Source organism: Chiloscyllium plagiosum, unplaced genomic scaffold (assembly GCF_037043375.1).
Source record: "Chiloscyllium plagiosum isolate Xiang-an unplaced genomic scaffold, Cpla_swu_hap1 HiC_scaffold_37, whole genome shotgun sequence".
NCBI classification, from domain to species: domain Eukaryota; kingdom Metazoa; phylum Chordata; class Chondrichthyes; order Orectolobiformes; family Hemiscylliidae; genus Chiloscyllium; species Chiloscyllium plagiosum.
This window is the reverse complement of record NW_028270175.1, coordinates 44,987,112-45,012,135: the sequence shown is the minus strand read 5'-3', so window position 1 is coordinate 45,012,135 and position 25,024 is coordinate 44,987,112. Positions and strand designations below refer to the sequence as shown.

The 25,024-nt window shown below is 43.2% G+C and overlaps 1 protein-coding gene across 3 annotated transcripts in view; it reads right to left on the bottom strand.

Annotated features, from left to right (window-relative positions):
- LOC122540083 (ephrin type-B receptor 2) overlaps nucleotides 1–22,297 on the bottom strand; it is a 699,339-nt gene extending 677,042 nt beyond the window's left edge. For all 3 annotated transcript variants that reach the window (XM_087980658.1, XM_087980660.1, XM_087980659.1), the window contains exon 1: nucleotides 22,198–22,297. In XM_087980658.1, coding sequence (XP_087836784.1) covers nucleotides 22,198–22,249 — 52 coding nt within the window. In that variant the 5' untranslated portion in view covers nucleotides 22,250–22,297. The remainder of the gene's footprint in view (nucleotides 1–22,197) is intronic.
- Between the last annotated feature and the right edge of the window lie 2,727 nt (nucleotides 22,298–25,024).

Genomic DNA, 25,024 nt, shown 5'->3' with positions numbered 1-25,024 from the left:
GTGTAAGAACACCCGTAGTTTTGTTCTTGAAGGTGTTCCACCAATTTGACTGGAGACAGTGAAAGAATAATGATATAGTCCAAATCAAGGTGGCGAGTGGCTTCGATGGAACTTGCAAGTGGTGCTCCCAAATATCTGACTGTCTTTGGCTTTTTGGGTGGTTCAAGCCTTGATGACCTGCAGTACATCTCGTAGGTAGCAGGTTCCACAGGAGAAAGCTAATAACCAACACAGAAGATGAGGCGTTCTTCCTCCAGGTATCAGGTGGTTAAGGTGTGGCGATGGAGGAGGCCCAGGACCTGCATGTTCTTGACGGAGTGGGAGGAGGAGTTAAAGTGTTCAGCCACAAGGCGGTGAATATGAATGACTCATTTTATATAATAATTTTAATGTCAACCTCAATTTGCTTGACTGTTCGTACAACGTTTAGCTGACTAATAATGTCGATAACAATACATGACTTCAGCAAATTCTGTTACCATAACTGAGGATTTAATGTGAAGGAACCAAAGAAGTCTCTTCAACAGAAATACAAACACTGCACTTCATTAGATGCCATGTGATTGCCAATGCTGTCAGTAAAGGCACTGTGTCAAATTACAAAATGAGTCAACCGACCTCAATTTCATCAAATATTGTACTGGGATTTTAAACATGGTGCAACTCATTGTTCATTCCAAGTATTTGCAAGGGCTGCCAGCTGAACTGTAGCTTCTGGAAGGATATTGTAAATAACAGGATTTCAGCTTAACGAATACTTATCATGAATGTAAACCACATAGAGATTTGGGCTTCAACATTTAGTTGGATAGATTCAGTCTGCTTAACCTGGCCACTCCACTTGTGGTTAGCTTATTTCTTCCATAAATATTTCTGACTTTGAAAGTTGGCTAGACTTCTTGACTGGACTACAGCCGCAACGGGTTCAGACAATGTGCAGGTGGGTGACATGCAGTACAAGCTCAGCACCATTTAGTAATGGTATATGAGTGTCAATGATTTCCCACACAGAGAAATTGACAATTATACTTAGTGAGATGGAAAAAGACACAGCACTCCACATTTGTGCCTATACACGTTCAGGTTGGTGCTGGTGGAGATTTGCTACCAGTTTATCATTCACTTTGGTCAAGAATGGTGGAGGAAGGTGCATTATAGACAGTACATGTCTGGTTTGTCAAACAGAACTGTTCTTAAGAAATAAATAGAATAAAAATATGTTTAAAATGGAAAAAACCCTGAACAGAAGCAGAACATTGGATTTTCAAAACAGCAAATATACAAAACTGAATTTTATACAACCAGAGGGATGAAATCCTCAGAGGTATTGGATGCTAGTTATGTTTATGTTTAATATGTGTTTACAACCATTTGCAATCGCTTTATCAAAGCTGTCACTTTGCCCTGTCATAAAAGTACTGATATGGATAAATAAGTGTGACACATGTAAATACACAAACCTTCTCAAAACTCACTAACACAGCCTTCCTTTCAATTAATCTTTTGCTTATTAATTAGCAATTGACTGAGTTTGCATGGTATCTTCAAGGTTTGACTGATTCAATGATTGCACTGGGGAAACACAAGCCATGGTGTTATACATAAAATTATGAGCTTGTGGAAGATGCAGGATTACCGAATTACACGGAACAGAAAAAGGCCATGCAGCCCATCAAGCTCGAGTCACTCCCGGAAAGAATTATCCAACTCATGCTCCTCTCCTGTTCTTTCCCCATAGCCCTGAAAACATTTTCCTTCAAGTATTTATCCACTTCACTTTTGTATATTAAGGCTGAATGTATTTTCACCACCCTTTTAAGTTGTGTATAAAGATAAATGCATAGGGTTGTGCAGCACAGAAACACTTTGGTCCTACTGGTCCATGCTGACCAGATATCTTAGATTAATTGAGTCCTATTTGCCTGCATTTGACCCATGTCCCTCTGTTCATATACCCATCCAGATGCCTTTTAAATGTTGTAATTGTACCAACCTCCACGACTTCCTCTGGCAGCTCATTCCATATCTGCACCAGCCTCTGCATGAAAAAGTTGCCCCTTAGGTTCCTTTTAAATCTTTCCCCTCTCACCTTAAACCTATGCCCTCGAGTTTTGGGCTTCCCTACCCAGGGAAAAGGACTTGTCTATTTACACTAACCATGCTCCTCATAATTTTAAAAACCTCTATAAGGTCACCCCTCAGCCTCTGGCGCTTCAGGAAAACCAGCCCCAGCCTGTTCAGCCTCTCCCCATAGCTTAAACCCTCCAACCCCAGCAACATTCTTGTAAATCTTTTCTGCACGCTTTCAAGTTTAACAACATCATTATTTCGTATAGCTGGGAGACCAAAACTGAACGTAGAAGTCCAAAAGTGGCCGAATCAATGTACAGCCGCAATATGACCAGCAGCAAGTATTTAAAATGGTGTCAGGTCAAGGGACTGATATCACTGAAGCAACTTATAAAGTGGCATATATACTTGGAAGGAGAGGTAAGCCATTTACTAATATGGAAATCAGAAATGACTGCACTGTTGAAGGTGTAGAATGTTTAGATTCAGATAAAGTGAATAAGTAAGACAACCACATCTTTCAAGAAGCACCATAACTGTTCAGCGATATGAATTAGCACTCGTTGTAACAGAACAACTTCATGCAATATGCCAAAGCGAAGCCATTTATTATTCGATTGCCTTGGATGAATATTACTGACTCAGTGCAGGTGGGTTTTTTTTTCACTTGTGTTATAACTGCGGATTTTCTTTGTCATGAGGAATTAGTGGCTTTGGATACTCTTACAGCAAAGACAAAATAGAATTGACATCTTCACTACCTTCAAAGAAAAATGCCATGAAGGAAAACTGAACTTATGTAACTTAATAAGTATATGCATAGACGGTGCAACTTCCACAAGAGGAAACTGTTACAAAAGAATTGCCAGATCTAGATACTTTTGTATTGTCTTTTGCATCAACAGAATCTCTGTGCCAAATCTACTGTTTCAAGTGACACATTAAAGACAGATATGGGTATTGTGAACCATATTCAGGCAAATGCATCACGGCCAACTTTGCAACATGTTTCAACTTGATGATGAAACATTGTGTCGATCTGCCATATCATTCTAAAGTACACTGGTTGTCATGAGGACAAGTATTTGCAAAACTTTTATTTCTGTGAGAACAAATCATAAGATTTTATGAAAAGCTGAATGAACCATGTGAATTGTCAAAAGAGGATTTCTGCAGGAATGCTGCATTTTTGTGTGATATAATGTCAAAGCAAAATGATCTGAATGTTATTTTAAAGGCAAAACTAAATCTATGTATACTCCATTTTGGAAAAAGCTGACCTTTTTCAAAACTCTCCTTACCCAATTGGAACTTTCAGCTGAACATTTTCCTGAACTGGCAAAGGTAATTAATGAACAGGATACAAACAAATCATTAAGGAAATGTGACGTGAAAGAATACACAGCTGTTCTAGACTGCCTGATTGAAGAATACAATGAAAGGTTTGCAGATTTTGAGAAACATGATCTCACACTGAAACTAACTTTTCAACCAAACCTCGCTGATGCCTCCAAAGTACCTGATGACTTACAGATGGAATTGATTGTGCTCTCAGAAGATAATATTCTGAAGTCTCTATTTGACACTAAGAAGGATTGAAATATGGAAAAAGGTCATTGAATACCCACATCTACATAAACGTGTTTGTCAAACGCTGTTTTGTTTTGAACTTACTGTTGTGAATTAACATTTTCATATGTGACATAAATTAAAGCACGAGTGAGATCTCAGGTTTTGAACAGATTAGATTACAAATCTACTATAAATGCCAGAGAAAAGATCACAGATGCGCTTCACAGGAGGCTCCCAAACACTGAGGATGTCACCTAGACAGGGGACGAAACGTCTGCAACACAAATTCCCAGCTCGGCGAACAGAACCACAACAACGAGCACCTGAGCTACAAATCTTTTCACAAACTTTGAAGATTAGATTACCTACAGTGTGGAAACAGGCCCTTCAGCCCAACCCTCCAAACAACAACCCACCCAGTCCTACCTCCCTCTGACTAAGGCACCTAATACTATCGGTAATTTAGCATGGCCAATTCACCTGCACATCTTTGGACTGTGGGAGGAAATCCACACAGACAGGGGGAGAACGTGCAACCTTCATATAGCCCGAGGCTGGAATTGAACCTGGGACCCTGGTGCTGTGAGGCAGCAGTACTAACCACTGAGCCACCACGCTGCTCAACCTCCTGCAAGATGGAATTGAACCAGCAACCTAAGGATGACAGACTTGCGACACACTACAGTCCTCCACTCTACCAGCTGAGCTATCAAAGGAGAGCCCAGAAATTGAGCTGCAGTGAACCTGACATGATTTGAACATACCACCTTTTGATCTGGAGTCAGATGTAATTCCAGAAGCCTGACAGACATTCACCTGGACGACCAATTAAAGCTACAGTCAACAATGTTGGAACCAAATATCCAATTCCTATCTCACAATAAGCAATCACAAAAAATCATTAAATGGTTTGTTGCCTAAGTTTTTCAGTTATTATTAGTTCTTTGTCAATTTTACCAAACAAATAAATGTCTTCACCAATTTTTTTAGTTTCTTTGAAGTCCTCAAATAATAGCAGGCTTTAATTAAAATTATCGAGGAGAAAGTGAGGACTGCAGATGCTGGAGATCAGAGCTGAAAATGTGTTGCTGGAAAAGTGCAGCAGGTCAGGCAGCATCCAAGGAACAGGAGAATCGACGTTTCGGGCATAAGCCCTTGTTCAGGAATGAGTAACACAAATATGACATTTAGTTGTATATGTTAAATTCTCAGCACGTGACCGAATAGGATCTTGGTTAAATAAAATGTGGCTTTCCAATTTAAAAAGGTTCCCCACCCCTGACCTAAGTAAAACTCCATCTGCTGCTTCTCGGCCCATCGGCCCATCTAGTTAATTGATTGACTGATTTATTGCTGTTACATGTACTGAAATACAGTGAAAAGTTGTTGTATGTGCAACAGGCAGATCATACCATACAAAGTACAGGATAGCAGAACAGAGTTCAGAATATAGTGTTACACCATAGAGAAGGTGCAGGAAAAGAAAGATCATAGAGTCATGGAGATACACCCCACAGAAATAGACCTCTTGGTCCAACTCGCCCACGCCGATCAGATATCCTAACCCACTTGCCAGCACTTGGCCCATATCCCTCGAAAGCCTTCCTATTCATTTACCCACCCAGGTGCCTTTTAAATGCTTTAATTGTACTAGCCTCCACCACTTCCTCTGGCAGCTCATTCTATGCATCCTCTCCATGAAAAAGTTGCCCCTTAGGTCTCTTTTATATCTTTCCCCTCTCACGATAAACCTGTGCCCTCTAGTTCTGGATTCCCCCATCCCAAGGAAATGACCTAGTCTATTTACCATATCTAAGCCCCTCGTGATTTTATAAACCTCCATAATGTCACCCCTCAGACTCCGACGCTCCAGGGAAATCAGCCCCAGCCTATTCAACCTCTCCCCATAGCTCAAATTCTCCAACCCCGGCAACATCCTTATAAATCATTTCTGAAGCTTTTCAAGTTTCACAACATCCTTCCAATAGGAAGGAGACCAGAATTGCATGCAATATTCCAAAAGTGGTCTAACTAATGTCCTGTACAGCCACATCATGACCTCCAAACTCCTATACTCAATGCTCTGACCAATAAAGGAAAGCATACCAAATGCCTTCTTCACTATCCTATCTACCTGTGGCTCCACTTTCAAGGAATTATGAACCTGCATTCCAAGGTGTCTTTGTTCAGCAACACTCCCTAGGACCTTACCTGCTAAGATTTGCTTTTCCAAAATGCAGCACCTCACATTTATCTAAATTAAACTCGATCTGCCACATCTCAGGCAAGTGGCCCATCTGATCAAGATCCCATTGTAATCTGAGGAAACCTTCTTCGCTGTCCACAGATTTAACATTTGTTCAATTCCCATTGTACTCTGAGATAACTTTCTTCACTGTCTACTACACCACCAATTTTGGTGCAATCTGCAAACTTACTAACTATTCTTCCTATATTCACATTCAGATCATTTATATAAATGATAGAAAGCAGTCAACCCACCACCAATCCTTGCAGCACACCATCAGTCACAGGCCTTCAGTCCAAAAAACAACCATCCACCACAACTCTCTGTCTCCTACTACCAAGCCAATTTTGTAAACAAATGGCTAGCTCTCCCTGCAACCCATGTGATCCAACCTTGCTAACCAGTCTACCACATGGAATCTTGTCGAACACCTTACTGAAGTGCAAATAGAAATGTCTACTGCTCTGCTTTCATCAATCTTCTTTGTCACTTTTTCAAAACTGAATCATGTTAGTGAGACATGATTTCTCATGCACAAAGCCTTGTTGACTATCCCTAACCTGTCACTGCCTTTCCAAATATATGTCAATCCTGTCTCTCAGAATCGCCTCCAACAACTTACCTCGAACAACACTGACATCAGGCTCACCAGTCTATAATTCTCTGCCTTTTCCCTACCACCTTTCTTAAATAGTGGCACCCCATTAGCCACCCCCTAGTCTTCCGGCACCCGTGGATATCGATGATACAAATACCTCAGTAAGAGAATCATAAGAATTATCTGAGTGAAACATCTTTCAGGCCTGCTCATGTCTACACATTCACAGAATGAGAGCATTGCCAACTCAGCCATTGTTTATTTTCCACCCAGAGGGCAGTGAAGAGTCAACCATTTTTCTGTGAATCTGGAGTCACATGTGGACCAGACACGTCAAGGATGATAGTTTCCTCCCTGAAAAGACATTAGTCAACCAAATGTCATTTTTCCTGACAATTGACATGTGGTCAGCAATGGACTCTTAATTCCAGATTGTTATTGAGTTCAAATTCCACCATCTGCCATGATGGGATTCAAGAGTCTAGATTAGAGTGGTACTGGAAAAGCACAGCAGGTCAGGCAGCATCCAAGGAGCTGGTCAGATGCTGCCTGAACTGCTGTGCTTTTCCAGCACCACTCTAATCTAGACTCTGGTTTCCAGCATCTGCAGTCCTTGTATTTACCTATGATGGGATTCAAACCTGGCTCCCTAGAACATTCCCTGGGTTTTTGGATTAACAGTCCAGTTAAACTACCACAAGGCCATTGCCTCACTAAGATGAATCTACTATGGGGAAAACTTTCTACCATAAAATCTTCATGATTTTGAACAACATTTTGTAAAACCTCCCTGGATCCTCTCTCAGTCCCCAGTTGCGGAGAATGCTGCATGGAACATAAAAATAAATCATGCTTGGCAAGTCACTATATATTCTGGGTCAAAGACAGAAATTGCTGTAGAAACTCAGCAGGTCTGGGCAGCATCTGTGGACAGAAAGCAGAATTAATGTTTCGACTCCAGTGATCCTTCTTCAGAACTACTTCCAGCATTCATAGTTCTTCTTTTCATTGTATCTGGGTCTCCGTTTATCCAGACATGTATTTCCATTGTGTCTAAGCTTTGTTCCAAACAGCAGAAATACCAAAAGGGAAGACTGAATATTCCACAAACATTTCAACATTGCAGTATGAATGATGATGTAGACATTAGGACTGAAACTGGCTGGCATTCCATCTAAATAGCAGGAGGCAAGTAGCAGGCGGTGAGTAGCAAGGAATGAGAAGCAGGAATGCAGCAGGGAGTGAACAGCAAGGCATGAAATATTGGAAGTGAATTGCAGTGTGTGAAGAACAAAGAATGAATAGGTTGGCAGTGGGGGGGGGGGGGATGTGGAACAGCTGCATGTAAATGGCAGTGTGGCTAGTAAACTGTGAATAGCAATGCGTGAATAGCAGGATGTGACAACAGGGAGTGAAGAGCAGGGTGGAATTAGCAACATGGGAATAGGAGGGAGTAAAGAGAAGGGAGTGAATAGCAGGAAATGAAAAACAGAGTGTGAATAGAAGGAAGGGAACAGCAGCATGTGAAAAGCAGGGGGTGAGTAGCAGGGAGTAACGAGGAGGGCATGAATAACGGGAATATACAGGTGGATGCTGCAAGAATGAATAGCGGCAGACTGTGAATAGCAGGGAATAAATAGAAGGGAGTGAACAGCAGGATGTGAAGAGCAGGGAGTGAATGGCAGAGTTTATATCAGAGTTCTGCTGGAAAAGCACAGCAGATCAGGCAGCATCCGAGGTGCAGGAAAATCGACGTTTCGGTCAAAAGCCCTTCATCGGGAATACAGGCAGGGAGCCTCCAGGGTGGAGAGATAAATGAGAGGGGTGGGGCGGGGGGGGGGGGGGGGGGGGGGGGGGGGGGGGTGCTGGGGAGAAGGTAGCAAAGAGTACAATACGTGAATGGGGGTGGGGATGGAGGTGATAGGTCAGAGAGGAGAGTGGAGCGGATAGGTGGGAAAGGAGATTAGCAGGTCATGAGGACAGTGCTGAGCTGGAAGCTCCCCTTCTATCCCCAACCCCATTCACCCATTGTACTCTTTGCTACCTTCTCCCCAGCCCCACCCCCCACCACCTCCCCCCGTTTATCTCTCCACCCTGGAGGCTTCCTGCCTCTAATCCTGATGAAGGGCTTTTGCCCAAAACGTCGATTTTCCTGCTCCTCAGATGTTGTCTGACCTGCTGTGCTTTTCCAGCACCACTCTGATCTAAACTCTGGTTTCCAGCATCTGCAGTCCTCACTTTTGCCTGGCAGAGTTTATATAACAGGATGGGTAATGAATAGAGAACAGTACAGCACAGGAACAGCCCTTTTGCCAACCATGATTTCAAACAAAACGAATCCCCTCTGCCTGCACATGGTTAGCATCCCCTGCCTTTTTATGTGTCTATCTAAATGCATCTTAAACATAATGATCATACCTGCTTCTGCCACCTCCCCTGGCAGTGTGTTTTGGGCACCTACCACCCGCTGTATGAAAATCTTGCCTTGCATATCTCTTTTAAACTTTACCCCTTTCATCTTAAACCTATGCCCCCTGGTATTTTATATTTCCACCCTGGGTAAAAGACTCCAACTATCCACCCTATCCATGCCTTTCAGAATTTTATATGCTTCTCTCAGGTCATCCCTCACCCTTCAACACTCCAACAGAAACAATCAAGTTTGTCCAATCTCTGCTGGTAGCTACCACACTCCAATCCAGGCAACATCCTCTTTTTCACCTTCTCCAAAGCTTCCACATCCTTCCTCATGCACACAATACTCCAAATGTGGCGTAACTAAAATCTTATACAGCTGCAACATGACTTGCCAACTTTTATACTCAATGTTCTGACAGATGAAGCCAGACACAGTATTACACCTTATCAACTTGCGTTGCCACTTTCAGGGAGCTAAGGATTTGCACCTCATCACCTCACACTTTATCCAGATTAGATTTCATCTGCCATTTCTCTGAAACTGATCTATATCCTGTTGCATCCTTTGACAACTTTCCTCACTATCCAGAACTCCAGCAACTGTTGTGTCACCTGCAAGCTTACTGATCAGACCACCTACATTTTCATCCAAATCATTTACATCCATGACAAACAACTGATCTTATGGAACACCATTAGTAGACCTCCAGTCAGGAAAACACCCCTCCACAACTTGCATTTGTCTTCTATGACCAAGCCAATTTTATATCCAATTTACCAACTCACCCCGGATCACATGGGCCAGCCTACCATAAGGCACCTTGACAAATCCTCACAAAGTCAATGCAGATTACATCCACAGTCCTCACCTCAATCACCTTTGTCACTTCCTCAAAAAAACTCAAATTTGTAAAACAAGACCTCCCCCTCACAAAGCCATGTTGACAATCCCAATTAAGTCCATTCTTTTCAAGTGTGAGTAAGTCCTGTCGATAAACATCTCCAATAATTTTTCTAACATTGACATATGGGTCATCAGTCTATAATTTTCTGGATTATCCTTGTTGCCCTTCTTAAACAAAGAAACTACATTGACCATTCTCCAGTCTTCTGGGATCTCACCTGGAGCTAAAGTGAGGACAAAGATCTCTGTGAAAGCCCCACCAATATCCTTCCTTGTCACCTTCAGCGTCCTGGAACAGATCCCATCAGGCTCTGGGGACTTATCTATTGTCATGTTTTTCAAGTCACCCAACACCTCTTTCTTAATATCAACATGCCCTCGAATGTCAACATACCCCTCTCTAATCTTACCATCTTCATCTCCTTCTCCTCGGTGAATATCAATTGAAAGTAAGCATCAAGGACCTCACCCACTTTCTCTGGTTCAAAACACCAGTTCTGTCCCATGTCCTTGAGTGGACGTACCCTTTCCATAGTTACCTTCTTGCTCCCGTGAATAAAGGTTCTTAGAATTCTCCTCAATCTTACATGCCAAGGACATTCCATGGCCCCTTCTAAACGTTATTCCTGGTTTAAGTTCTTTCCTGCAATCTTTATATTCCTCAAAGGCCTTGTCAGATTTCAATTTTCAAAACTTTGTGTATGCTTTCTTTTCCTTTTTAACTAAACTTTCAGTTTCTCTTGTCATCCAGGGTTCCTGAATCTTGCCATTCTTATTTTTCATCCTCACAGGAACATGTTGGCCCTGAACTATGACCAACTGTCTTTTAAAATCTCCCACAGATCAGCTGTGGATTTACCTTCAAACAGCTACTCCCTATCTCCTTTTCCCAGATCCTACCTAATACTATTGTAATTAGTTTTCTGCCAATTTAGCATTTTCTCCTGAGAAGAAATCTTAACCTTATCTATAACTACCTTAAAACTTACAAAGTTTCCAAAATGCTCCCCCACTGAAACTTTTGATCATCTGGCCAGGGTCATGTCTTGTCATGTCAAGGTCTTGTATGTCTCCTTCCTTAGTTGGAATATCTGCATATTGTTTTAAGAAGCCCTCCTGGATGCACCTAAATTCTGCCTCATCCAATCACCCTGACAGCAAGGGAGTCCCAGTCAATCACCCATTACAGCAATGCTGTTGTTTTTATATCTTTCCATGATCTGCCTACATATCTTCTACAACATCTCCCACTGGGTGTTAGGAGGTATAAAGAAAACCCATCATAGCAACTGCACCTTTCTTATTCCTATGAGCCCTCAAAATGTCCACTCTCAGTATAGCTGGGACAGTCTCCTCAATCAGACAGCAAAGTCAAGAATGGACAGTTAAGGATGAATGACGGGGGTGAAGAGCAGGGCATAAAGAACAAAATATGAAGACCAGGGGGCGAAGACCAGGGGGTGAAGACCAGGGGCAAAGACCATGGGGCAAAGACCATGTGGCAAAGACTAGGGAGGGCAAAGACCAGAGGGGGCAAAGACCAGAGGGGGCAAAGACCAGCAGGGGCAAAGACCAGAGGGGCGAAGAGCAAGAGGCGAAGAGCAGGAGGCGAAGAGCAGTGCATGCTGAGCAAGATGTGATTAGAAGAGGGAGAATGGCAGGGCATGAATAGTTTAAGATTATGATCGGCTGGGCATGAATAGCAAGGAGTGACTAGCATGGCGTGATTAACAATACAAGAAACAGGGAGTGAATAGTCGGGTGTGAATAGCAGTATGCAGGAATGAGTAGTAGGATGTGAAGCAAAGGGAGAGGATAGCAGGATGCGAAAAGCCAGGAGTGTACAGCAGGCTAGGAATAGCAGGATGCAAACAGAAGAAGGTCAGTAGCATGGCATACATAAAAACAGCTGATGAGCAGGGAGTGGAAAGCAGAGAGGGAATAGTTGGGCATGCATAGCTGGGCATGAGTAGCATGGTGGGATTCGCAAAACACAATAAACAGGGAGAGAGTGGCATGGAGTGAATAACAACATACAATAAACAGGACGTGAATAGCAGAGAGTGAATAGCAGGGACTGAATAGCATGGTATGAATAGCAGCACAAGGCTAACAGGGAGTGAATAGCAGGGAGTGAACAGCAGACTCGCAGGGAACAAAGGTCAGACTGTGGATAATGAAGAGTATGTGCATACCAGGATGATTAAAAGTAAGTGGATAGCAAGGAGTGAACAGCAGTGAGAACAGCAGGTGGATTTAGTAGGGAATGTACAGTGGGGTGAAGGAGAGTGTGTACGTAGCAAGGGGTAAAATCAGAGCACAAATTGCAGAACATGTATAGCAAAGCGTGAATAGCAGGATGATTCGAAGACAACAAATAGCAATGCACAGAAAACAGGGTGGGAACAGCAGAATATGAACAGCATTAGCTGAGTGGGAAGAGCAGGTTAAATGTTGGAGTGAATAGCAGGGTGTGTAAAATAATTTTAATGAGGTAAGCATGAAATCAGAGAACTTGCAGCAGGACACAAATAGCAGAGAGTGAATAACAGGATGATTAGAAGAGAGTGAATGGTGGGATGCAACTGTCAGGATAGCAGGATATAAATAGCAGAATGAATAGCAGTATGTGAATTACAGGTGAGAATAGCAGAGTGTGAATAACAGAATGTGAATAATAGAGTGATTAGCTAAGTGTGAATAGCAGGGTTTAAATGGCAGGATATGTAGAGTGCAGCAAAGGGGTGGGTGTGCAGAGCAAGGTGTGATATCAGGAACAAATAGCATAACATAAATAACGGAGTGATCAGCAAGGAGTGAATAATAGGGTGTGAACAGCAGGGGGAGAATATCAGCTTGTGAATAGCAAGGTTTGAATTGGAAGGTGTGACTGGCACTGTGATTCGAAGGATGTGAACAGTGGTGTTAACAGCCATGATTAATAGCAGCAACTAATTATCAGGATGAATGGCAAGGTTGAACACCAGTGTGTGATTAGCAGAGTGATAAGCAGGATGTGAACAGTGTTGTGAAGAACAGGGTGAATATCAGCATTTGAACAACAGGACAAAAGTTGCAGTGTTCAAAGGAGCAAGTGAGTAACAGGGTGTGAAAAGCTGAGTGTGAATAGCAGGGAGTGAACTGCAGGGAGAATAACAGGAAGTGAATAATATGCTGTGAATAAAAAGGTGTGAATGGCAAAGTGTGAATAATAGGTTGATTAGCTACTGTATACTGTAATAGGGTGAAGGGGTGGACGTGAAGAACAGGCTGTGAATAGCAGGGATAGACTCATAGCTTGTGAATAATAGGAATAGCAGAGTGTGAATAATATAGAGTCAATGTCAGGATGTAAATAGCAGGAAGATAATAGTGGGATGTGATAGCAGGGATAGATATCATGGTTTGAATTACATGGAGGGTAGTTGTGAATAGCTATACAGTATATGACTATTGGGTTGTGAATAAAAAGGGAATAAAGCAGGGAGTGAATAGGAGGGAGCAAATAGCTGTATGATTAGGAGTGTGTGAATACTGGACATCCACAAAGTGTGAATATAACAGAGCAAATACTAGAGTTTGAATAACAGGATGAGTAGCAGGGTGTGACTCGCAAGATGTGAGCAGGATATGAAAGGTGAGGTGCAAATACAAGGGCTTGATTATCTGTGTTCAATAGCAAGGAGTAAATAACAGTGAGTCAATTATTAGGTTGAATAAGAGAGCATGAATGGCAGGAAATGAAAAGCAGAGTAATGTGCAGACTTTGAAAAGGGAGAGAATAGCAGGTTGTGAGGAGCAGGACGCCAATAGCAAATGATGTACAGCAGTAAGATTAGATGGGTGTGAATAGTAGGTTGTAAGAGCAGACTGTGAATAGGGGAGGGATTAGCAGACAGTGGATATCAGGGAGGGATTAGCAGGGTGAATGTTAAAAGCAGGGAATAAATGACAGGGTGTGAATAGGTTGATAGTATCGTGAATATTAAGGTATGTGCAGTGTGGATAGCAGGGCAGGAACAGCACAGAGGGAGTATCAGGGTGTGACTAGCAAGGAGAAAGTGAGGACTGCAGATGCTGGAGATCAGAGCTGAAAATGTGTTGCTGGAAAAGCGCAGCAGATCAGGCACATCCAAGGAGCAGGAGAATCGACGTTTCGGGCATAAGCCCTTCTTCAGGAATGAGGAAAGTTTGCCAAGCAGGCTAAGATAAAAGGTAGGCAGGAGGGAAACTGGAGAAATCTGAGTTCATCCCTTGTGGTTGGAGGGTTCCTAGCGGAAGATGAGGCGTTCTTCCTCCAGCTGTCGTGTTGCTATGGTCTGGCGGTGGAGGAGTCCAAGAACCTGCATGTCCTTGGTGGATTGGGAAGGGGAGTTGAAGTGTTGAGCCTCGGGGTGGTTGGGTTGGATGGTCCGGGTGTCCCAGAGGTGTTCTCTGAAACGTTCCGCAAGGAGGCGGCATGTCACCCCAATATAAAGGCCACATCGGGTGCAGCGGATGCAGTAAATGATGTGTGTTGAGGTGCAGGTGAATTTGTGGCGGATATGGAAGGATCCCTTGGGGCCTTGGAGGGAAGTAAGGGGGGAGATGTGGGTGCAAGTTTTGCATTTCTTGCGGTTGCAGGGGAAGGTGCCGGGAGTGGAGGTTGGGTTGGTGGGGGGTGTGGATCTGACGAGGGAGTCACGGAGGGAGTGGTCTTTTCGGAATGCTGATAGGGGAGGGGAGGGAAATATATCCCTGGTGGTGGGCTCCTCCACCCTTGACTCCCGCCCCTCCAATCGCCACCAGGACAGAACTCCACTGGTCCTCACCTACCACCCCACCAACCTCCATATACATCGTATCATCCGTCGTCATTTCCGCCACCTCCAAATGGACCCACCACCAGGGATATATTTCCCTCCCCTCCCCTATCAGTGGTCCGAAAAGACCACTCCCTCTGTGGCTCCCTCGTCAGGTCCACACCCCCCACCAACCCAACCTCCACTCCCGGCACCTTCCCCTGCAACCACAAGAAATGCAAAACTTGCACCTACACCTCCCCCCTTACTTCCCTCCAAGGGATCCTTCCATATCCACCACAAATTCACCTGCACCTCCACACACACCATCTATTGCATCCGCTGCACCCGATGTGGCTTCCTCTATATTGGGGAGACAGGCCGCCTACTTGCGGAACGTTTCAGAGAACACCTCTGGGACACCCGGACCAACCAACCCAACCACCCCGAGGCTCAACACTTCAACTCCCCCTCCCAATCCACCAAGGACATGCAGGTCCTTGGACTCCTCCATCGCCAGACCATAGCAACACGACGGCTGGAGGAAGAGCGCCTCATCTTCCGCCTAGGAACCCTCCAACCACAAGGGATGAACTCAGATTTCTCTAGTTTCCCTCCTCCCTTCCTTTTATCTTAGCCCACTTGGCACACTTTCCTCATTCCTGAAGAAGGGCTCATGCCCGTCGATTCTCCTGCTCCTTGGATGCTGCCTGACCTGCTGCGCTTTTCCAGCAACACATTTTCAGCTGTTACTAGCAGGGCCTGAATAGCAGGGTGTGAATAACAAGGTTTCAATTACACATGAATGGCACAGTGTATCGAGCAAGGATTGAATACCAAACAGTGGCCAGCAGGGTGAATAACAGGGTACGATAGCTAGCAAATTAACAAAGTGTGAAAGGCAGTATGCAAATAAAAGTGAGACTAGCAGGGAGTGCTCAATACAGAGTGAGTCACAAGAAGAAAATCAATTTGACTTTTGTATGCAGGGTAACCTTGATTATCCGAAAGATATGGGTAGACAGTGTTTCGTTTGGATAATCAAATGTTCGAATAACACAGTTTACCCAAGAATCCCTTGAGTTTACCTTGAGATCGTCTTCGGATAATCCAAAATTTGGATAATTGACGTTCGGATAATTGAGGTTGCCCTGTACAATGCAACCATTCAAACTATGGTGCCTTAGCCTTCTTTGCAATGAATGAATATGCTTTTCCCGTGGGCACAAGAGGTTCAGGGTCCCATCACAAGTTCAGGACAAGGAATGTCGAGAATTTCTCAGGAGTGACCCAGTCCAGAGCACACTTGCCTACGAACACAGAGATTGTTGGTTCAGTCCAAAAATCAAGGCTATCATTCCAATGCAATACTGAAGGAGTATTACGCTGTTGGATGAGCTGTCTTTCAGAATAGCAAGACACTGAAGTCCTATAAATATAATACCATGGATCTATTTTAAAGAAGAGCAGAGGACTTTATGCAGTCATTTACAAATCCTGACTAATCTTTTGAGTTCCACTTTACATATGCAGATGCTCATGCTCTAATGACCAGATACAGGATGGCAAATGCAACGTGTGCATTAACTTCAAAAGGATGGGAATACAAGAGCAGAGATGTACTGCTGAGGCTGTATAAGTCTCTGGTCAGAGCACATTTGGAATATTGAGAGCCCCATATCTAAGGAAGAATCTGCTGGACTTGGAGAATCTCCAGAATAAGTTTACAGGAATGCAAATGAAAGGCCTATCATACGAGGAGCAGTTGAGGACTCTGGGCCTGTACTCCATGAAGTTTCAAAGGATGAGGGGGATCTCATTGAAACTCACAGAATGCTGAGAGGCCTGAATAGACTGAATACAGAGAAGATATTTCCACTAATAGGAGAGACTAGGATCTGAGGGCACAGCCTCAGAGTGAAGAGATGACCCTTTAGAACTGAGATGAGGAGGAATTTCTTCAACCAGAGGATGGTGAATCCATACAACACATTGCCATCAGAGGGCTGTGGATACTAAATCATTGTGTGTATTTAAGACAGAAATAGATAGGCCCTTGATTAGAAAGGGGATCAAAGGTTATGGAGAAAAGGCAGATGAATAGGGTTGAGAAACATATTGGCAATGCCTGAATGTTGGTTCGAGACAAGACGAACTGCAGATACTGGAATCCAATGTAGACAAGCAAGGGGCTGTAAGAACACAGCAAGCCAGACAGCACCCGAACATTTACTTCTCCACCTCGGGGTGCTGTCTGGCTTGCTGTGTTCTTCCAGCCTCCTGCCTGTCTATCATGATTGAATGTTGGAGCAGACTCAATGCACTGAATTCTGCTTCTATGTCTTATGATCTCATACGACACTAATACTTACCATCCATCCCATTCATGACAAAACTGCATGGATGTTTAACATGTTTAATTACTCCGTCTTCCATGGAATCTATTCCTACATAGGAAAAATAATTCCCATTTTGTTTATCTTGTTGTCATTTTCTAGTTTTATATATGCACTATGAGATTCTTTTCTTGATTTACATTGTCGACATTGTCTATTTGCTTACTGACCTGTGTCCTGATTTGTATTTCAATAAAAGTATGGAAGGGCCAGATTAAGTAAGGTTCGGATTAACCATCAGCTGTAGGCAGTTTACAGTCTGCACTTTAAATGTTCAAGAATGCCTCACAGATAACACTAACACTGTTGGAATTTTAAAAACTAATCATGCCATAAAAAGATATGTAATAATTCATATTGATTTACATCGCAAGATGGCATGATAGCCTACCTTTCAGGATCACATGCTGAATAATAAACTTATACCTTTTTCATGGGCAAGTGCAATTGCTGTATTTTTCTATCCCTTTAGTTAATTTGTCAATTGCAATTTACAACCCAGTCACTTTGCTGCAACAGACATCTTTGTACTTTGAAAGGGAATTTGTCGGGTGGAGCAAAGAGAAACAAAAGGAGCGAAGGGCATCAGGAGCTGACCGATATTAGCAATGACAGTGAAACCCTTGTGGAATGGTACATGTAGAATATCATGCAAAAGATAATAAAGAAATCAGCAAACGGAGGAATATTTAAAATAACAGAAAACAAAGATGTAATTCTGTCCCTCAAATTTTCAGATGAGCAACAATTCCAATAATTCGCTCCAAATTCCAAACCTAATTGCTATTCGCATTTTCCATTCCTACCCTGTGTAAGCATTGCTACCTCCATTGTTTCCATTTTCTAAAGGCTCAGTATTCAATGAAACCCAGCTCATTTTGATGCCTCACTTATCTGTCAATCTGCATTGTCACTTCTCTTCAAAACGTTCAATTTTCTCACACATATTCAAGTTATAATTTCTTTTTGAGTTTGTGTCAGCTCAGTGTAAATGTCTGCAGCTGTCTCTAATCCCTGATATAATTAAATCGGGAACAAAATGCAATGGTAGCCAACGACTGCATAAAGCAGGAAATATACTTCAGGACTAGTGTAGAGAAAACCATCTTGACTCGCTGTCTGTACAAACCAGCGAATCTGACTGCTGTCACTTTCCGCAGCCAGTGAAATTACAAGTTTTACGAGCAGGTCTCCAGAGTACTAAACATCACAACTGGAGTGGGCATCACTTTGAAACCTGTGCATTGAAAGCACAACAGCAGAGTTCCATGAAGCCACAATGGAAATCCATACCAGATGTAACTTCAGGACTTACAACATAAACCCTTTTGGATATAATGACTCTCTGAATAAATAGATTTCATAGAATTGTAGAGGCTTACAAAACAGAGGCCATTCAGCCCACTGTGCCTGCACTGGTTCTCCATTACATCAATTCAACTTTGCCTTTGTCCCTTTTCTTTATGACTTGAGGTTACAGGAGAGCTGTCTCCAGTGTAGTCATCGCCAGTGCACAGACCCTGACTACTCATGACTCATGGCATTACAAAGTACTATATTTCCTGTTGTTTCCTTTGCTTTCTCTGTCAAATTACCATAAATGAGTGATCTCTGAATTTACAGTGCCCAAAATCTGATACAATGCATCAACTGATACCAAATCAGAATTCCACATGACTCTTTAAATACTTTCTCAAGCTGTCTTGCGACCTTTAATGATTTGCGTTTCAAGATCCCCAGGTCCCTCTGCAATTATTCTCCTACAGAATTTTACCCTTTATGTTAAATTACCTCTCCTCATCCTTCCTGTAAACTTTATCATTTCACTCTTTTATGCATGAAATTTCACCTGCTTCATGTCTGCCCATTCCATCAGCCTGTCTATGTCTTTTTCAAGTTTAATATGATCACTCTCACAGTTCATCAAGCTTGAAAGTTCTGTGCCATCTGCAAGTTTTAAAATTGTTCTCTGTACATTCAAGTCTAGGTTTTAATTTATGCTATGATAAGCAATGACCCAGTACAGCACCGGCACCCAATGTAATCGTCCAGACTGAGAAGCAACTGTTCACCACTACTGTCTGTTTCCTGTCACTCAGCCAATTTAGTGCTAATGTTCCTTCTAGACAATGGGCTACAATTTGCTCACTATAGTTTGAACACTTTCAGAAGTCCTTGTACATCACATCAATCACACTGCCCTCATCAAAATTTGCAATCAAGTCAGTTGAATATGATTGGCTTTCAGCAATTTGTGCTGGCTGACCTTGCTTAATCCGCACTTGTGCAAGTGAGTTTTAATTTTATCCTGGATTATCATTTCTAAAAGGCTTCTTGCCATCAAGGTCACGCTGACTGACCTATAGTTATGTGGTTTATCTTGGCATCCTTTTTTTAACATTTGCAATTCAATAGAGAACTTTACATCAGTGGAACAAATTATTCAGACCCACTGCTCTACACGGGTGCTTATGCTCATTCAAGTTTCCTTCATCACTCCTCATCGTATCATTTAAATATACCTTTCCAATTCATTCCACCTCATGTACTTATGTAGGTTCTATTTAAGTGCATTGAGTGCTACTTGGCTCACAGCCACTTCATGTGACAATATTTCCACAAGCTCAACTCTCTCCAAGTAAAGGTGTTTCTCTGAAATTCCTTATTCATTTTAATTGTAACTACCTTTAGATTTTTGATATCCCCAGAGAGGTGACTGATTTAGAAGCAAGGACATCTTTAATCTCGCTGTCCGGCAATCAATTGAGATCAATCAGCTCATCACACACCAGGACTCACTTTGGGATCTTTCCTGGTCTTGTGTGCCTCAGTGATAATGAAGTTAGCTGTCAGGCATTGAGTTGGCCAGGTAGTTCCTTATAATACAAAACCTTGGGTTCTCAGATGCCGTGTTTGAGATTGGGCATTTAGCTACCAAAAGATCACTGCAATCTTGTACTATGTTTTTATTTTTTGTTCACTTTTAAGCCAAGGACATTTGTTGCTCTTTACATAACTGCACATTTTATAATAACGGGTGTCTTCTCAAACAGCTACAGCACTCTTTGTGAAAGGACACCCATTGTTCAGTTAGCTCTCATTTGTTTGTGCTGTGGTTTGATATAGGTGTTTGACCATATCAGAGAGCTCTTAACAGACAAGACATTAATGTAGGACTGCAGTGTAATTCATGTGAGATTAGGGGAGGTGGAATAGGAAAATGGCGTGGCGGGGGGGGGGGGGGGGAAGCAGGAGTAAATTCCAAAATGGCAATGTCTCCACAAGGTAATAAGCTAGTTGGGTTTTTACTCTTAGAGACATTTTTATTTTAAATTTAATTATTAAAATTCACAAACTGCCATGGTGAAATTTCAACTCTTATTCTCTGGGATACATTCCAGGTTAATGAGATACTAATCCTGGAACATAGCTAATAGACCCGCAACATGTTTGATTTAACAAAGGTGTAAACACGATTTCTGTAAAAACCTAGAATGGAAAAAGGATAAAAAACATTTTAAACATCTACATGTTACTAACCAGAACCTAGGAGTGGAACTGAAAGCTGCAAAGCCTTGTACCAATCTTTGTGCGGCACTAACAAGCTCAACTCATCTACTGACCAACACAGCATGTGTGGTACAGTGAGAAGAATTGTGAGATAGATGTTAATAGATCAAATGTCAAACTCAGGAGAAATTACCCACACACAGACTGGTAAGAATGTAAAACTCACTGTCTATTGGGTGGTTGAAGCAGAGAGCATTGAATCATTGAAGCAGCTGCTTGGTAAGTGCATGAAGAAGAAGAAGCTATTCGAGGAATACAGAGACACAATGATAGTGTTGAGTAAATTATAGCTAGATGGAGGAAACAGAGAGAAACCAGTGCATCTTTGTCACAATGAATAAATTAATGTTCAATATAAAATATCAGCTACTATTCCTTGTTATGGCAAAAGCTAGCTGATACCATATCATCCAGTGGTATGCCATCCAGCTGTTTGCCTCAAAGTGCTTGGTCCCTTTACACCAATTATCAGTTCCCAAACTCAACCCACTCCACCGCCTTCCCAACCTTTGGCTTTGACAGCACAATGAGCAGAGCAGACACAGGAGGAATAGACAGAGTCAAATCACATGAATAATGCCATGGCAGATGTCAGCTGGGGTCTTTGAGGAATCCAGCATCCCTGGCCTGTCAGTAAGAAATGTAACACTTTGAGCCAGCTCTGCCATTCAATCCCACCATGACTTCTTTACCCCTCACAAAATCTTCTCCAACTCCTCTCAGTCTCCCTCCAGTTCCTTGTGCTATATTCTCCAAAACCCCACTCAGTTTCCCTCCAATTTTTCACTTCTCTTCAGTTCCTCCCAATCTTTCTCCAATTCCCCAAGTACCTCTAACCAATTCTTGATCAATCAAGTTCCTCGTTCACTCTTTTTCCAATTCCTCACTTACTCTCTCCAACTCCTCATTCCTTCTTCCCAAATCCCCATCTCTCTCCAATTTTTCTCAATCTTCAATTCTTCATTCACTCTGTCTCCAGCTCCTCTCCCCCCAAATCCTCTTTTTCCAATTCCCCACTCACTCTCTCTCCAATTCTCCTCTCTCAGCAATTATTTATTCACTCCCTCACTCCAATTCCTTTTATCCTCCAATTCTTCGCTCTTTCCCCAATTCCTTATTCACTCTCTCTTCCATGCTTTACTCAACTTCTCTCCTAATCTTCTCGGTGATGTATTGATATGGGACTCGAGTGACTGACAGGGATCCACGCTAACCCAGTGAGTTAAATGATGTTGAGAACTACAGAATGAGCGCCAAGCCACCTCACCGCAAATCAAGATGTAGATACCTCTGGCGAGATAACCGTCCAGCTTTCTAATACCACGAGTTAAACTCAATCGTTGTAAATACCTCACTCAGAGGAGACACACAATTAATCAGTTCACACAATAGGAATACCGCAAGAACACAACTTTATAGCTGAAATACACTCTCAAGAGGCTGTTTTTGAGAAGAAGAGTCGAAGTGTTTTCTCTGAAAAATGCAAGCTGTGCCTGAAGTGGCAGCAAACGGGTCGCCTCCATCATTCTCATGCATCATGCTAACGCACAAACTCCACCGTCAGCACGGAGCGAAATACACAAAGTTTCAGTCCACACATAAATAACAGCCCCCACCCCCCTCCCCGGCCGGGACAGTACCTTCCAGGGCAGAAACAGCAGGCAATATCCACAATATCCAGCAGATGCCCATGTTGGGAGCTGTGAACAGAGAGGTGCAGGCGCCTTAGCTGCGTGAACCATCCCGGAGACAGAGGCAGCAGCCAGACTCAGCCATATGAAAGGGGTGGGTGTCTCAGAGTCCACAATCAACACAACTTCAAATTTCCACGAAATACCACACCCACCCAAAAACAACAAACATGCCGTATCACTAGTACTATAGGTTTATATATTTAAACAGATAAACGAAAGGCAACAGTTGAAGATTTTATTGCAATATTTTAGTCTATTCCCCCCTCCGACAGAGTAGTCCTGGCCGGAGGTGTCAATCAGCCGGCTTTGTGCGCTGGGAGCCCGGAGTCTCTCCTGGCCAGGAATGGTCTGGGGGCTGGTGCGGGGGGGTTACTGCACTGAAGGCGGTGATCTCGGAGTCAGGTAGTCGGCATTACTTCCCCGCCGGCCTCTGCTGGGAGAGCTCACCAGATCCCTGTGACTGAGGGAAGGCTGGAAAAGCTCGTCCGGCATTTAAGTAGTTAGAGGAGATTGCAGTCTCAAACTCGGAAAATGTGGGAAATCGTTTTAGGTTTGGCTTCAGCTTCCAAACAAAACAATAATCATTTCAAACTCATCTCACTGAAGAAACTGTCAAGAGTGCGAAGCACACAGGAGATTCCCGAATCCCAACCCGCAAACAACTCTCCATCTCTTTCCCAAACGTACTCTCCGTCTCTACTCCCAAATACCCCCGTCATCTTCCACTCCAAACACCCTTCCCATCTCCTACGCTCAAATAGTCCAATCTCTTCCTCCCCAATTGTTTCCCCATCTTCTGTCCCGGAATACCCTCCCACATCTCATCCCCAAATATCCTTCCCCACCACTCCCTGCCCAATGCCCTTTATCTCCCCCTCCTTAAATAGTCCTACCCGTCTCCTCTCGAAATACCCCCACCCTATCTCCCAAAAATCCCTCCATTTCTCCTGTCTACCACTGTCCAAATACCCACACCCCGCCCCTTCCTCTCCTTTCTCCAACGACACTTCATCTGCCCCTTTTCTCCTTATTCTAGCCGCTCCGACTTCTCACTCTGCCCAGTTCCCTTCATCCTTCCCTCTATCCATCTCCCTCTCTCACCCCCCCCCCCCCCCCCCCACTCCATCTGTTCACATCCTTTATTCTTCATTTCTTCCTCTAGCTATTCCTTTCCATTTCCTCTCTCTCCTCTTCCTCCACCCTGTGCCTTTCCCAGTTCTTGGATGTGGGATCCAGTGGTGTTTGGCTGGATCGACACGTGATGGACCAGGTATCGAAGGGACTTGGATAGAAATTATCGACCATAATAAGGTCGGTGCTGACAGCTTCGTGGGGGATTCCTGAGAGGCGAGCGAGAGCAAGGGGACAAAGAGAATCCGAACCTGATGCTGACGGAGGGGACTAGTGAACACCACCATCTGGCGGTGAGAGTCTGCAGCAAATGCCCGGTGCCCAGAGGGAGATCTGCGGGTCGTCTGGCCCCGGCTCTGCCTCAACCCCATGGGGGAAAGCTCCGGGCTCAGCTGTTCCACGGGCAAATATCCCCTTCCTACAGTTGGCATTGGCGAACATTGAGAGAGCAGGAGAGAGGTTTCAGAGCTGCATCCTTTTAAATTCAAAATTACTATTGACATCGCAGTGAAGAAAAACATTTCCTTTAAATTCAAACTTGGGCAAACAAGTCGGTATTATATATTCCTCGCTCTTTGTCCCTCTCACATATACACACATATCCACATAACGTAAATAGTCAACATCATAGGGGTGGGCCAACAAGGTCTCAATCTCCCGGCTGTGGGCGATGTGACAGATTGGTCATACCAATGCACAAATATGAACACGGACTGGCCCGAGAAAGGTCTCTGATGTTTGCTGTAGGATCATTCAAAGTGGTACAGTATTGCACCATTGTGCTTTAAGATGTCAGCAATCTTTAAGAAAGAAAGGGATGTTCCATCTATATCCTTTGGCAGAAAAATCACTGACATCATTGTATGAAATTGAGAACGTCCAGGCTAACGCTCATTTTCCAAAGGGACAATACTTAAAAATCCCACCCAGATGACTGGTGTAAATGGTTAAACTGGAGCTACTTTTCCAGAATGACTTTCCTTTTCTTCAGTTAAGCAGCTGTCAGGAAGCTTTTGTTTAGAGAGAATTAACTAATATTCTTAGAGGCAGGTATCACCCAGCAATTAAAACTAATCTTTAAACCACAACAATCAGAAATGAGCCAAAGTTAACAGGAAAGTTACTGCCAAATATTCCTGAGTTTATCCAAGAGATCTGCCTATCAAACCTTGATAAATAATTTGAGAAGAGGTGAGATTTATATTGCAATGCATTTTAAATTATTTTGTAAAGTGAATTTGAAAGCCCAGATGGAATTTTGTTTTTGATTTTAATTTTGAAAAGTAAAAATTCTGTGAACAGATTATAAGGTTTTGACTGGCTTGTAGCCTGAATTTCCATCCTGGACCCTATCTCCTGTCGTGATCTTGAAGATGAAACTGGACTATTTTCTTTTGAGACACAGTGAAAGACGCAATGTGCATGAATCGTTATTCAAATTTCCACCACCAGGAAGAAAGGAAACACCCGAGTGGCCAGTGACAAGCAGTGCCCTTCACATCAAAGGGCAATGCTGTGTGATCAAACAGTGAAGGGCAGGGCAGGGATTAAATCAAAATAGAGTTGGAGGGGAAAATAATGCACTCCACTCCCCGCGGTGCCCACATCTCCCTGAGCAACTCCAGGGTGTTGGTGGAGACTG